General features: G+C 39.7%; 1 protein-coding gene across 2 annotated transcripts in view; it reads right to left on the reverse strand.

Annotated features, from left to right (window-relative positions):
- agla (amylo-alpha-1, 6-glucosidase, 4-alpha-glucanotransferase a) overlaps positions 1–15,038 on the reverse strand; it is a 44,155-nt gene that overhangs the window by 9,302 nt on the left and 19,815 nt on the right. The window contains exons 9-26 of one of the 2 annotated variants that reach the window (XM_044218594.1): positions 14,089–14,191; positions 13,541–13,638; positions 12,355–12,494; positions 11,829–12,016; positions 9,390–9,513; positions 8,234–8,397; positions 7,802–7,903; positions 6,933–7,088; positions 6,486–6,636; positions 6,148–6,272; positions 5,907–6,019; positions 5,588–5,722; positions 3,606–3,736; positions 2,687–2,823; positions 1,618–1,751; positions 1,288–1,463; positions 981–1,083; positions 618–741 (exon numbers count right to left, since the gene is read on the reverse strand). In XM_044218594.1, the coding sequence (XP_044074529.1) occupies positions 618–741; positions 981–1,083; positions 1,288–1,463; positions 1,618–1,751; positions 2,687–2,823; positions 3,606–3,736; positions 5,588–5,722; positions 5,907–6,019; positions 6,148–6,272; positions 6,486–6,636; positions 6,933–7,088; positions 7,802–7,903; positions 8,234–8,397; positions 9,390–9,513; positions 11,829–12,016; positions 12,355–12,494; positions 13,541–13,638; positions 14,089–14,191 (2,404 nt within the window). Of the gene's footprint in view, positions 1–617; positions 742–980; positions 1,084–1,287; positions 1,464–1,617; positions 1,752–2,686; positions 2,824–3,605; positions 3,737–5,587; positions 5,723–5,906; positions 6,020–6,147; positions 6,273–6,485; positions 6,637–6,932; positions 7,089–7,801; positions 7,904–8,233; positions 8,398–9,389; positions 9,514–9,850; positions 9,975–11,828; positions 12,017–12,354; positions 12,495–13,540; positions 13,639–14,088; positions 14,192–15,038 lie in introns of both variants that reach the window. The other variant, XM_044218595.1, reaches the window with a different exon arrangement.

Genomic DNA, 15,038 nt, shown 5'->3' on the forward strand with positions numbered 1-15,038 from the left:
TGGCGGGATTACATTTCACTTTGATTTTACCTTATATGATTACATGTGACAAATAAACTTGACTGATTGACTGATTGATGTTTACAACCTATCTATAATTTTGTCATCCTGATTGTCCAACCTGACTATGTTGGTCTATTCTGTACACACAACATCTATTGCATACCTGTCTGTCCTGGGAGATGGAGCTCTCCTTTGTTACTCTTCCTGAGGTTTCTTCCATTTTTTTCCCCATTAAAGGGTTTTTTGGGGAGTTTTTCCTTATTCGAATCGAGGGTCTAAGGACAGAGAGTGTTGTATGCTGTACAGATTGTAAAGCCTCTTGAGGCAAATTTGTGCTTTGTGATATTGGGCTTTATAAATCCAACTGACTTGACTATCAGACTAAAATTCAACAGGTGGACACAAAAGTCGAAATGAAAGCTAATGTTGCTCTGTGTCTGCTGGATGTGTATTTGTGTAACTGTTTCTAACACATTCGCCATAACAACTTTAATAGGTAATATTATGTCAATGTTGAGCTTGTTGCGCTGCCATGCAGGTTTTATGTATTTACACTCCTTTATCTCCCTCTCTACCTCTATTTCCCCGTTACTTTCTGTATTACAGACTCCTACCTGGATGCACTGCAGCCACCACCACACAGCATCACGACAGTTGTATCTAGCACAGCAACCCTCACCCAGCAGGTTGGGGATAAGACCGTGACGCAATGTCCCCGCAAAGGCCAGGATGATGTTACTATGGAGACCATGAGACAGAATGGTTAATTTTAGAGTTTAGTTACTGTGGGCTTTTGCAGGCTGATGCTGTTATAAATCTGCTGGCAAATTAAATTTAGTGCTGATATTAAAAATAACTGAATAAACACTGAACCAGTTTTTAAAGAAGACCCAAAAATGTACTGTAACGTTTCAATAAGTTTTTAAACACTCAAAATGTCTCATGAGAAACAATTCAGTTCATACATGCATCCTTACCGAGCCTCAGTGTGTCTCCCAGTGAGCAGCATCAGTCCTCTGAGAGCGATGAAAGTGTCTCTGCCCCAGCAACGGAAAATCCCAGAGGAGAAATGAGGAAGACCTAAAGATTATCAATTAGTATGTCAGTTAAATCAGCAAATGACTGTCCACGTACTGTATATTATAAATATTTAATTTCATCTTCATCTTGCAAGTCAATACAAGCTTGATAAAACGTTTTAATTTCACTTATGTAAATAATTTTTTCAGTTTACTTAGTCTTAAATTTATCCACAGAGACACCAAGTGTCTGTTGCTAGGCTACCTGCAGCCAATGAGACACAGCACTGCTCCTTCTGGCCTGTGATTGGACTGATGCGGTAGGGAACGTCCTCAATTTTCGTAGAAAGGGGAGGGAGCGCAGGAAAGCGTCCAACACCACACATCTGAACTGAACCCAGCGCCAGGTGACGAACAAAGCTGGAGCCATTCTGGATGAAACTTTTTGGACAAGAAGATCAAAATCAGCAGCTCCAGAAAGACAGGAAATGTGCTTGTTCAAAATTTCACTTGACTGCAACAAATCTGTCCTTAAAATTCAGTTTTAGATTTGAATTTCAGATCTCAACAATGCAATTTCCATAATCTATCCTACCTCGACATGAGTTTGTAAGTTGTGTCCAGGGCTGTGGTGTAGGTTGATACCAGGATGGCATCAAAGTAACAGGGAATGAGGTAGCGAGGGATGTGTTTTAAGTAGTCGAACATGGCTCCCAACCACTGACCCACCTGCAGATACACAATGTTACAATCTGTTCCAGGATCAGCTTAAGGACTGTGGACACTCAAAAAGAAGAAGACGCGAACACCCACTGCCTCGCTAAGTTAATTAATTCAGTGCTGGTCATTTGGTAACATTAGTCCAACAACCAGTTTACCCAGCTTAGGTTGGAACTAATAGTACTAACTATTTTAAAGATATGTAGCTCAGAGAATATTGGCATCCGTCTTCACGTTCATACTGTCGCTCTCAGTTGTTTGAGCTATCCTGTATAACTATTACCTTCCAATGAGCAATGGTGCAGCAGGTAGGGAGGTGGTTCTGTTGTTTTAAATGCTCAGTTCACCCACATGACAAAATACACATTTTCTCACATATCTTAACCCCTAGTGGTGTCTGGTCATGCAAAATGTTTCAGTTTTTTGATTGATGCTGAAAGCAAACGAAAAGTGACTTTTGAAAAAGTCAACAGCAGATAAGATTCAAGTGTCACAGCAGCAGAAGTACAAAAACAGATGCATAGTATAGATGAGTAGCTTTAAAAAACTCGAATACTATATATATGTTCTGAATATCTACTATGTTCAAAATGAAGCATGAGAAAACAAAATAATGTTTTAATGAAAAAGTACATGCACAAATTGCACTTGGGGGAATGGAAACGTTCAGTGGGTAAAGGGTCTTGTCACTGTAGACAGCAGTGTTAGCAGCACCCTTGATACTTTTTTCAAATCTAATTTTTCAATGCTTTGAGCACCATAAATAATATCCCCTTCATCTTAATTGTACGAAAATCTCAGCAGAAATATCAGAAACAGATATCTCAAAACCTGAACAAATAAAACCAAATATATCTGCATGGCTAGATACCAGTAGAGATAAATAAAAAAAACTATTTTTGTAATCTGGGTGAAGTGGCCCTTTAAGGGTGTAAAAGCCTCACCTGTGCCAGTGGTCCCTCTCTGTGTGTCAGTCTGTTGGAGACAAACTCTATCAGCCAGTCCCCTTGTCTAAGGTTAGCACACACAGGATGGCCCAGGTCATTGTTGGGACGGATATCAGCCAGCACTGACATCAGACCTGCAGAGACACAACAACACCTACATTTACACTCCTGTCATATTAGGCCAGTAATGTGAGAAATATCAAGGTAAAACATCAGTGTGAAAACAAAGCAAGTCTGGCCAAGAGGTTTGGCCATACTTCAATTGGTGTGATGTGAAAGTACTTTAATGCATGTAATGTGGCTACGTCTCCTCAGTGTTGTTTGATGAACATATAAGATGCATTATGCAGGTGTACAGTTAAAAAAAAAATACAATTTTATAAATTTTTTACACAACCTAACGAAGAACGAGACAGCACAGATATTGCCAAATTGCAAAACAAGGTGTGCAGTTTTTAAAGTTGAGAGGTTGCAACAGTACTGTACAAACTAAAAACACCTGTTTACAGTTATGTTTCTTTTGTTGTTGACCTTGAATGTGTAAAACTCCCTTGAACAACTTGGTGAGTGATTGTGTCAACTTATCTTTCTGTATTTTTATCTATGTATGCTACATGTTCAGAATCACAGAGCAAGCATCTGTGTTGAGTGCTGTCAGGACAAGTCACCAATGCTTTACAAACAGCAGGGAAAAATCCAAGACCCTCTGAGTCCTGAGTATAAAAAAGCCTGGCCTGGCCTATTACATGGCTGACACCAACACATTTCAGCTGATCTTTACACCACTACAAAGCTCCATAAAATGATGTAATTTTCTGTCCTTAAACACACAATTTTTTGGAGAAAATTATAGTTTTTTCAGTACACTGTATATACTTGATGAACTAGAAACTATGTGTAGCTGCTGTGTAACTACCTTGTAGTCCAGCATATTTGAGGCTCTCCCATCCTGGGATATTGTAACAGCCTCCACCATCTTCTTGTTCTTCTGAGTCGCAGCGAAACAGCAGGACATTCAGGTCTGCTAACGTCAGCTTAGACATCAGCCTGTGAAACACACATAGCACACATAGCTTTAAAATAAACAGTTCATATGTGTGGCTTTACCAAATGAGATACTGTACATGGGTGCTGCTTGTTCTTTATTCCACACTGTGACTGTATCAGTGCATTCAGAAAGTATTCAGACTCAGATTCAGACTTTTTCACATTTTGTTATGTTCCAACCTTATGCCAAAATATTTGCAAATTTATTAAAAAGAAAAAACTGAAATATCACATTGACAAGTATTCAGACCCTTTGCTATGACACTTGAAATTTATTTCAATTTCTCTTGATCATCTTTGAGATGTTTCTACACCTTGATTGGAGTCCACATGTGGTAAATTAAATTGATTGGACATTATTTGGAAAGGCACACACCTGTCTATATAAAGTCTCATAGCTGACAATGTGTATCAGAGCAAAAACCAAGCCATGAGAAGTGCCTGCAGAGCTCAGAGACAGGATTGTGTCCAGATCTGTGGAAGGTTACAAAAGAATTTCTGCTGCACTTAAATAGAAGAAGTTTGGAACAACCAGGACTCTTCCTAAGCTGGCCACCAAGCCAAACTAAGCAATTGGGGGAGATAGGCCTTGGTAAGAGAGGTGACCAACCCGATGGTCAGTCTGCCTGAGCTCCAGAGATCCTGTGTGGAGAAAGAAACTTCCAGAAGGACAACCATCACTGCAACACTCAGAGTGGACAGACGGAAGCTTCCCCTCAGTGAAAAGCACATGAAAGCCTGCTTGGAGTTTGCAAAAAAGGTACCTAAAGGACTCAGACTGTGAGAAACAAGATTCTCTGGTTGATGAAACCAAGCTTGAACTGTTTGGCCTAAATTCTAAACATCATGTTTGGAAACCAGGCAACGCTCATCACCTGCGCAACATCCCAACGGTGAAGCATGGTGGGGGCAGCATCATGCTGTTGGGGTGTGTATCAGCAGCAGGGACTGGGGGACTGGTCTGGGTTAAGAGAAAGCTGAACTGAGCAAAGTGCAGAGATATCCTTATTGAAAACCTGGTCCAGAGCACTCAGGACCTCATACTAGATAGAAGGTTCACCTTCCAACAGGACAATGACCCTAAACATACAGCCAAGACAACGCAGGAGTGGCTTAGGGACAACTCTGAAGAATGTCCTTGAGTGGCCCAGCCAGAGCACGAACTTAAACTCAATCAAACAGAAGAATGGCAGAAAATCCCTAAATCCAGGTGTGCAAAGCTTGTCAAAACTTATCACGGCAGCGGTGGATGACAGCCCACCATTGAGTCTGGTTCTGCTTGAGGTTTCTGCCTCTTAAAGGAAGTTTTTTCTTGCCACTGTCGCCAAGTGCTTGCTCGTGGTGGGATTTGTTGGGTCTCTGTAAATAATATTATAAGGTCTAGACCTGCTCTATAGGAAAAGTGCAATGAGATAACTTCTGTTATGAATTGGCGCTATATAAATAAAATTAATTGAACTGAATTGAATTGTCGTGTCATACCCAAAAAGAGTCAAGGCTGTAATCACTGCCAAGGGTGCTTCAGCTAAGTACTGAGTTAAGGGTCTGAATACCTTACAAAAGGCTTTATACAACTTATTTTACCTATGCAGTAGTACTCCACAACACATGTAAACAGAATTTGATGTGTAAAATCAGTGGAGTTCCCCTTCAAAAGTTGAGTAACTATTTGAATCTCATCTATCATGATTAATTTCATTTTCAAAGGATGCTAAAGTCTATTCTACAAGTAAAGAATAAACATAGTTAAGATGGGTTTAACCTTTACTATATCCATATAATAAATACAAAACAGTTACAAAAAGTCATGTCTCGTTAGGGCATGAGCGATGTCTATACATGTGTACTCACTGTGCCAGGGGTTTCTGCAGTGCTTCTGGTGGGTTTTCCTCTGCTACACTGCCTCTCCTGTATTTTGGGCTGAACTGGGACAGATAATATCTCAGCACCCCCACCAGTTTCTGGGCCTTGGGGTCCAAACTAACTCTGTGAGGAAGAGAGAGAGTAACAGAAAACTATGTGACTAACAACTGACCAAAATGTGGAATGCTAATAAATTTGCCATGGAAAGAATAATAAATATGCCTGGCAATTTGTCTTCAATGATGATGCAAACTGTACTGATTTCACTTTTGTGCTGAAGTTTTGTGTGGGTCTGTGTGTGGTTTACCTGAAGGCAATGATGCTGCCAGGTGTCAACTTCTGAAAGGTGATTTCCTGCACAAACTCTGATCGACCTTTTGATGTCACTCCGGCTTGCTTCACCACCGTACTCTCTTGTAACTATATATATATATATATATAAAATGTATATACAGTATATTAATTAAAATTATTCTATTGATATGCTCATTTATTTCAATAATACATAGAATTACAATGATCCTAAAAATGATCTTAGCAATATTTACCGGTATATGCTCTTTTATTTCCACAGTGTATTCTGGCATGCCGTTGATGTAGTTGTCATCTTTTTTATAACTCCCAGCATGCCTTTTCACTGTCCTTGCCTCCAGTACCACTTCCTCTATCTTCCCTTAAGAGAGACAGAGAAGGGGAGAGAAATATTCTCAGCACTGGGAAGCCTTATTGGGAAACCTGGTCAACAAACTCTTTGACAAAATCTTGCATGAGTTAAAGAATTGGTATAGTGTAAGAAAATGCAAGAAACACACACTACAAAAACAATGCAACATAAATATTTAGAAATACATGTTTGATTTCTAACATAAAGGTGATATCGTCATACCAGGTATGAACATGGGTGGGACGTTGGTGTCATACTGGTGGATTTTGGGGTTCCAGAAGGCTGTCCTGCACACTGCCACCACAGACTGGTGTGTGCTGGGACAGTGACGTGTAATTGCAACAATATCTGCATCAACCTGGTCTACATACACCTGGAGAGGAAGATGATTCGAGATTAAACTTGGACATGCTGTTCATTGATAGGTGATCTCTAGGAAAGGTAGTGCAGAAACACAACAATTAGTATGCAGCACCAAAGATGGAGTTATCAAAACTTTCCGGGCATACTGCTTTCCTTTTTTACATTAAAAACCCTAAACAGATTGCAGAATGAGCTGAAACCTCTTTCAGTGTGAGCTGATGTTTCTTTCACACACACACACACACACACACACACACACACACACACACACACACACACACACACACACAAAGCACATTATGGTACCTGAATGAATCCCTGGGCAGCCAGTTCCTGGTGCAGCTTGTTGAGTGCCAGTTTCCCAGCTATGATGCCAGTCTGGAATCCAACCTCACCAGTGGAGGTGGGGGGTGCTGCGGGGTTCCACTTGGGGTAAAAACGCTCCTCCTTCACCACAGAGATCTACACACACACACAATCAAGATTGCCTGTTAATCTAAAAAACGCTATTCTATTAGTTCTTCTAGCAAAGCAAGCAGTTGAGCAGGTGTGTGTTTTATCCAGTAAATGCTAGGTAGTGTATGTAGATGATCTCCCCCCATATACAGTAACTCAGTGTGTGTATACATTACATAGTATATACTCGATTTTGGTACTAATTTATTATATTTCCCATTTTAAAATAGTAGTTTTAGAAAATAATTGTTTTCAAATTTTCAGTGAGCAGAAAACCACAGAATGAGGCTAAAATGATGGTGTGAAAATTCAAACCAGTACAAGAACAATAAGCAAAGATGGACATTAAAAGTTAAATGTGAAGGTATAATGTGAATCATGTAGCTTCTTTTGTAGCATAAATGGTTGCTGTTTAGCAGCTGACTCAAGTGTCTGCTGTAAAATTCACCACCAGCACCTGAGTGCCTGTGGGAAACTAGACAGCTCACTCTTTATTGTGACACTGTAGCTCTACAGCTAGCTTTTCAAACAGAAGTCTCTACTTTAGAGAAAATAAACTAGCATTAACCATATTTTCATATTTGCAATAAATGAGCCAATATTGGGGAATTTGTTTCTTGGAGACCCAAAACAGACCAAAGTTATGGTTGAATGCTAAGCCAAAATTATATCAGATGTAAGTAATAGCTTGTGTATGTGTGTGTGTGTTTGTAAATAACCTGATGCGGCACTAATTCATCATATCCTCTGGTAGAACCAGTAGCACAGCAAGCCATAGAGACCATAGCAGAGCTGGGGAGGGAGTCCAGTGCTGAACGCAGCTGTATAACAATGAGAGGCAAACACGCAAGAGTTACTGTATACACCTGACATCTGGATAGTTTAACGTGGTACATTTAAACACAGTGACTTTATCACAATTTCTTTTTGTTTTTTGGCCATTATGTCACGTTTACTTTATACTTCTTTGAACAGGTAAAAATAGAGAAAGCAGCAACAGAATGAAGATTACTATTAAATTGGAATTTTATACATTGCAGGAGTAATGAGAACTTAATTGCTTAGAAATGCTCAAATAAAAATGCATTATCATTATCAACATCTTCAGTCATTCAACCCCATCCTATAACCGGACCCCGACAGAGACCCACCAGTATGGGACACTCGTTGTCATGGGTTACATCAAGGAACATGGCGTGGGCAATGGAGGGCATCAGAGGGCGGAGACTGGGCTGAACAAAAGCTCCGACTGGCTCGCCTCCGTAACGATAGACCAATCTGCCTTCTTCATGGCTGTCACCAGCCGACATGGCCTCTATGAACAGCGTTGGGGAATGAGAAAATGTTCAGGAGACAGAGGAGGAAAGCTATCATAACACAATCCATATTGCTGCAGCACTGTGGGTGAGTTCACACATTCAAGCTTACTGTAGTGCAATTCTGGGTCACATTCCAATCTGGCAATGCAGTGGTGTTTTGTTAATGAACAACACATGCGTACCTTTAGTGAATACATTTAGGCCGCGTGTTCACAAATGTATGGACTGAGCTCACAAGCATGACTGGTCCAGAATATTCACTATTTTCTAAATTGTTTTTAGATGTTACATTCAACTAGATTTATTATATAAAGTAGTATATATTATATATGTAAGAGAATAATTACAGTATGGGTGACACTTGTGTCAACCCAACTAATATCATTGTGTAGGTCTGTATTTGTACTTTTGGGAATTATGTTTAAAAAATATATATATTTCCCCAAGAGGAATTAATAAAGTAAATACAGACAGGTGACAAATTCAAGGAAAAAACTTGAATAAAGGAGAGGAGAAACATAAATGCTTCCATACGAGAGCTCACTGAATTGTTTGATGAGTATGGAAATGATGTGAATCATATGCTACAGCCTTCACAGTCACCACCATCTTTTGGAAGAATACTGTTCATGCCTCTAGTAGAGTTCAACACACTTGGAGAATCTATGACAAGGAGCACTGAAGCTGTTCTGGAAGCTCGAGGTGGAAGTATCCATCTTTATTGTCTTTATTGTTAGTGAGCACATGTCTAAAACAGCCTCAAGCTAAATTTAAAAGCTGATAGCTAAATAAGAACCACTGAGTAATTGTGCGATTCATAATCCGAATAGTCGATTATTTGTTCGAAATTAGTTACAGCCCTTATGCACAAGCAAGATAAATACCTACCTTGGTATCCCAAACTGTCTACTTTGTCATTGTTAATGAATTTACTCTGTGTGTAGGTGTATGTAGTGTGAGTGCATTCTGAACATAGAAATTACCGTACCTCTTATGAGCGATGTGATCCCTAGCTTGGTTACGAAGATATTATCGAGCTCCTCACTACCGGTGAACAGTTCAGCCACCACATACAGGTTAGGACAAACTGTTCTGGCCACGTCCAGCATGAACTGGTCAACGACATAAAGGCAACACACCAAAACCAGTGCAGACAGTGCAAGAGGTCATGATTTGGAGAGAGGGAGGAAGAGGAGGAGGTTGGGGAAGAGATAAGAAAGGACAGAAAGAGGAGGAGGAGAGTTAAGGTGAAGGCAATACAGCCAGTTAGTGATAACAGGCCTCAAAGTAACCACAGCATGCAGTCATACAGTTCATGAACAAAGAGAGTGAGAGTAAAGAGATGGAAAAGGAGGGAATGGATATGAATAGGAGGAATGCAGAACAATGCAGTGAAAAGAGAAGACAGAGACAAAAAAGACAAAGTTAGTTCATGCACGAGAATTGTACCTCGTATAAGGCTGCTAATTCCCAGCCGGTTAACAAACACATTATCAATGAGTTCGCTGCCTGTAAAGAGTTCAGCTATCACATACAGATTGGGTCTGACCTCTCTGGCTGCATCTAACATGGCCTGGACAAGAAAACACACCAGCATTACAGACAAGGAGAGAAGAAGGGTCTGCTGTTAACAGGGTTACACTGATATACAGTATGGACCTACCTTTTTACACACATGAAGACTTGGCTTTAGTGACATTCAGTTACATAAAACCAGTCTGCAGTGAAATGAAATGAGATCCCCCCCCCCCCACACACACTATTTACGTTTATTTTTTACTATTTCTTCTTAAGCTAATCATATTTAAAGCAACACTATGCAACTTTTATGATGTAAAGAATACAATAAATAAACAGGATATGGAGTCTATGGCTAAATTCCCCCTTGGCATGAACATGTCTCTCTCACTTTAAGGGTAAGTTTGCGGCATATACTGTTTCCTGTAGGCATGTCGTAAGAATGTGGCCATCGTGAGCATCTGTGTTGTTTCGTTTTTAGGCTTTGCAAATGCCAGTTAGCTCATCCTCAGGCTAGACAGTACTTTAAAAGGTAGACAAAATGTGGCATTATTGTAATTTTAATGGCCTAAAGTGGCTAAGAATATTCCGGAGCATTAGATAGGTGTGGCAGATTAATGTGCAGTTTTTCAGATACATTTTTAGTCACACAATTTAGTCACAGCAAAGTTTCTCCATTGGTTTCTGTGGCAACCTGACACTCTGAGGTGTAGTAAAGCTACTGATGTTGCATCACATGGTAACACATTTGCACTGAGAAGGAAGGCCAATCTGTATCTTATACATTTATTCACAAAGAGCGCCTAGAAAAATAGAAATACCCGTATGATGTAATGCAGTGCAGTAAAATAGGACTGCAATAAATACAACCTAAAATGTTCCATTTTTGTTGAAACTGTAGTTGTGTGTGTGTTGACTCCATTGTATGGTCATTTTTTAAGCTGTACTTTGTGGTGGTGTTGCATAGGACTGCATTCAATTGAAATGTGTTTCTAATAGTGAGTACATTTACATGCACGCTAGTATTTTGGTTGTGAGCCTTATCCTATTTTTGATCGTACACAGGATATGACGGTTACATCGGACATAAGAAGCCTGATTATTTGTTTTATTTTATACACTGTCATAACAGTACCCAGGTTTCTGATCATGCAGGTGTGCCTTTATTCTTCAACATCTCAGCCACTCATTTCTGTATGGTCTTAACCAACTCAAAGGTTGAGGATGTACCCAGTTTGGAGTGGCTGTTTGAACTCTGCAGTATTTACCATTCTTTACTACTCTGGATTTAGCTTATCCATTTGATCACCAGTAATGGAAAACAAGAATCACAGTACAATTTTTGCATTACCAAAGTCAGACTTTTCCTTAATTTCAGCATGTTTATCGTCATTACATCATTTATCCTATTTATCATATTTTTTGTTTTACTGACGACTATGTAACTTGAGTTGATGATGCACCTGCACACATGGAAAAGAATGATCAGAAACCAGGATCAGGTGTTTACATGCCATATGGCATACTGGTTTCTATTGGAGTACTCCAGCTACCATATTCAGAATTGGGATATGTGCTGGATATGATGTTTACATGGGCAACACATAAGCAGGATACTCCAAAAACTCATGTGTGTAAATGCACTCATTGTGTCCACCAGATTAATATATGTGGAGGAGCAGAAATACAATGCATCCAATACAACAACACCACAACAAACTACAACCTCAGAAATGACCACCGATTTGAATCAAGAACCTTCCTGACTCTTTAACAAAGTTGGTATTTATTACTGTGAGTGCTGTACTGGATTGCATTACAATGTACAGGGATTTCATTTTTCTGGTCAATCAGTGTATTTAAGGACATCTACTTAACTGTGTGATAATATGATAATATATGACAATACCTCAGCTACATGTAATGGTGTAGAGTGGCAGTTGTCCAGTCTGACTCCATGGAAATATTTGGCTGTGATTTCAGTGTATTTCTGCATGTGGGCCCACAGGTATGGGCAGTCCTCAGGCCCATTGCCATAGCGGAGTTTGACACTGTCACCCCAGCATACCAGCTCCCGACGCAGGTACACGTTGGAGCCTATAGGTAGCACAGACACAGACCAATACTGATACAGTGAATCACAATTTCATCAGTGCAGACAGTACAACATAAAAGGCTGAAAATAGCTTATATTGAATTGAGATTTTCAGATCCCTGTTAATGGGCACACAAATTCAAATGTGTTTTATCCCATATAAAAACTGATGTGTAATCTATTCGATGTAACAGAATAAAGCATGTTGGACAGAGGAGGAATGAGGATCCCCTCTTTGCCTTAGTTACAGTGTGTTTATGTTTATGTGTCTGTGTTTATTTCTTTCTCTGACCTTACTTTTTGTACCTGACTGTTTTCTATGAAGTTTAATAACTTTTACCTGGCTCAGCAAAGTTGCGCAGCGGATCATCGGCCATCACCCATCCGTTGTGAGCCAGGAAGTGACACGTCTTGTCCGGCTGGTCCAGTAGCTGCATCTCCTGCTCCAGAGTCATGTCCTGATATGGGAAGGTGAAATACCTGAGACAGACAGATGAAAACACTGAGATCCACCAACACTTAGCCTCCCTTTACACCTGGCAACATCATGAACCTCACATCCCTTTTTATCTGTATAGAATGTAGCTTTACATTTATATCTGGCATTACTATGCATCTGTATCATCCACTTACTCATTTATAGAAAAACAATGCATATGAAACATTGCAAAAGATGACAGAAGATAAAGTCACAATAGCCAATGGTGGGGTTAGAGTTATGGTGTCAGACTGTTTTCATTCATAAATGTAACTTACCAGGTCAGTCTTAATTGTGTTATTCATAAAGGTACAAAACTGCCACATGTTTCAGTCCAATGGTTGATTTAGAAATAACATATAGTATGTACTACTACTGAGAAACGAGTTAGGGGTTACAGGTTTCACACGAAAACTGTATGAAAAGGATATCTTGTTGCTAAAACTTCAAAATGTTCACAAGTTTAAGGCATTGCCTAGTACAGATCCAAACTAAATTTGCCTTAATAGTTGGGAGAATAAAGCCTTTCCATTTTGAAAACTCCATGAGCTGTACTCTTCCACCAACACCAAGCCAAAATATCAACTTTGCACACAATATATCTAGGTCGATTGCCGTGGAATTAGCTTTGCTCAGTCATGCTATAGTCATGATTCCAAGTGATTGATCACTTTTGATTTTATTGACCAAGTGGCCTTTCCTCTAGCCCCACTACTGGTACAGTTCTTAGCATAACAAAAATGAATGGCTTTAGTGTTGTTACTGCCATATTTAAACTCAATAAAAGCAGAAATGCTCACTGTTCATTAGTACAGATGACTATATTACTGTATTACTGTATTACTCTGTAGAATCCCACATGGTCCAATGCAACGCAACACTACAAGACTAACTGCAGTGATTTTCCCCCAGCTAGCATCTCAAATTTGTATGTGAATGAAGTCTCTCTTCCATCTTTCCATCTCTCCACCGCTCTTCTACCACCACATGCTATATCTATCCCATTCCTTTTCCTCTTTCCTTAAACCCATATCTTTAAATTCGTTACCTGGTAACCAGAGGGTTTTTCCTGCTAACAGGACCAAGTTTGGGGCCGTGGTCTGCCAGACGCTCATACGCTACGTTTCCCACAATGCAGTTGGCAGCCTTGAGGAAAGAAGAGGAAGAACATAATGAACAATGAATGATGCACAGGATGCATTGTGTATTTTGGGAATGCTCAATGTGTCTCCAATTCCACACTTTATGCTAACACTATGCAGAATACATGTGTTATGTTCCAATATTGACAGTTCACTATTTTGGTAGTTATTATACAAGACATAAATAATGAACCTGTGGTATAAATGACATGAGGTATTTTGACATTTCCCGTATCTATTTCAGCATCTCCTCCCTGACTCCACTGACAGCCATGCCAACAGGTGTCAGGTTTGGCTCCAGCTGGCTCCCATGTGCACTTGCACATGGTTGCTCAGACATGTCTGACCTTCCTTTAGTGCTCGGTCATTTTATGCTGTTGTACTGCATTCTAATTATTTATATAGGTGCCATCAGCAGTAACTCTGCCTGGTGCTACATTACACTTAACCTTACCTGCTCCTGATGCTGGTGCATGATGTGGTGCTGTTCTTCATTTAGCTCGTTCAGTTTCTGTCTCAGCCAACCACAGCACTCCTCGATGTGATGTGGGGACGAGCTATAGAGAGAGATAGTTAAATACCACTTCTCTACATTCTGCAAATTGCTACATACATATACAGTGTGTATACATACTGTACATAACTGTAATTGGAGGTGTTAAACAGGCCAACCTTTCTCATTTTATCTTTCATTTACGTTTATCAGTTTCCTAATGGTTATCACAGCTGTCAGTCAACTACCACGGCTATCCAATCACATTATGTACACCTCGCAGTTTGTCCCCGCCCACTGCCGTAACTTCTCATTCCGATCATAGAGAAACAGGAACGGAGACTAACGATGACGGAGACGTTATTCATTCGCGTGCTGGAAAAATCCCAAAGTGTTCATAAAGACCGAGTGTTCGATTCTTGTCATTTAAAGTGATTGCAGCTGTATGTTGTGTAAAATACAGGATTTTATGTTATTAGTAATAACCAAGTTGTTGCTAGCTTGCTGTTGATGTTATATCTATTAAAACCTGTAATGTTAATCGTATGCATACTACCATGATTGCTAACATTATGTGTAAATGGGACTGGTAATTGCTGCGCTTATGTTCTTTAAGTGAAGTGTTTGTTTACTAGTACTGCCTAGTTCATTCCTGTGACGTTACTGTAGCATGTCACACTGTTTATTGATATTGTGTTGAAGCCTCTAAACTTTTTCTACCGCAACGCATCCACGCATGCGCAGTTGATATTTGATATTAGGGAGATTGAGATTTCCTATTTTGTACGTTCTCGCTTTGTATTAACAATGCCTTAACTTAGATATGTATATATGGGTGAATCTGTAATTATGTGCATATTCATAGGATATGTATGCATATGTGTGTATACTATATATGGATGCAACAATGT

Source organism: Siniperca chuatsi, linkage group LG13 (assembly GCF_020085105.1).
Source record: "Siniperca chuatsi isolate FFG_IHB_CAS linkage group LG13, ASM2008510v1, whole genome shotgun sequence".
NCBI lineage: Eukaryota > Metazoa > Chordata > Actinopteri > Centrarchiformes > Sinipercidae > Siniperca > Siniperca chuatsi.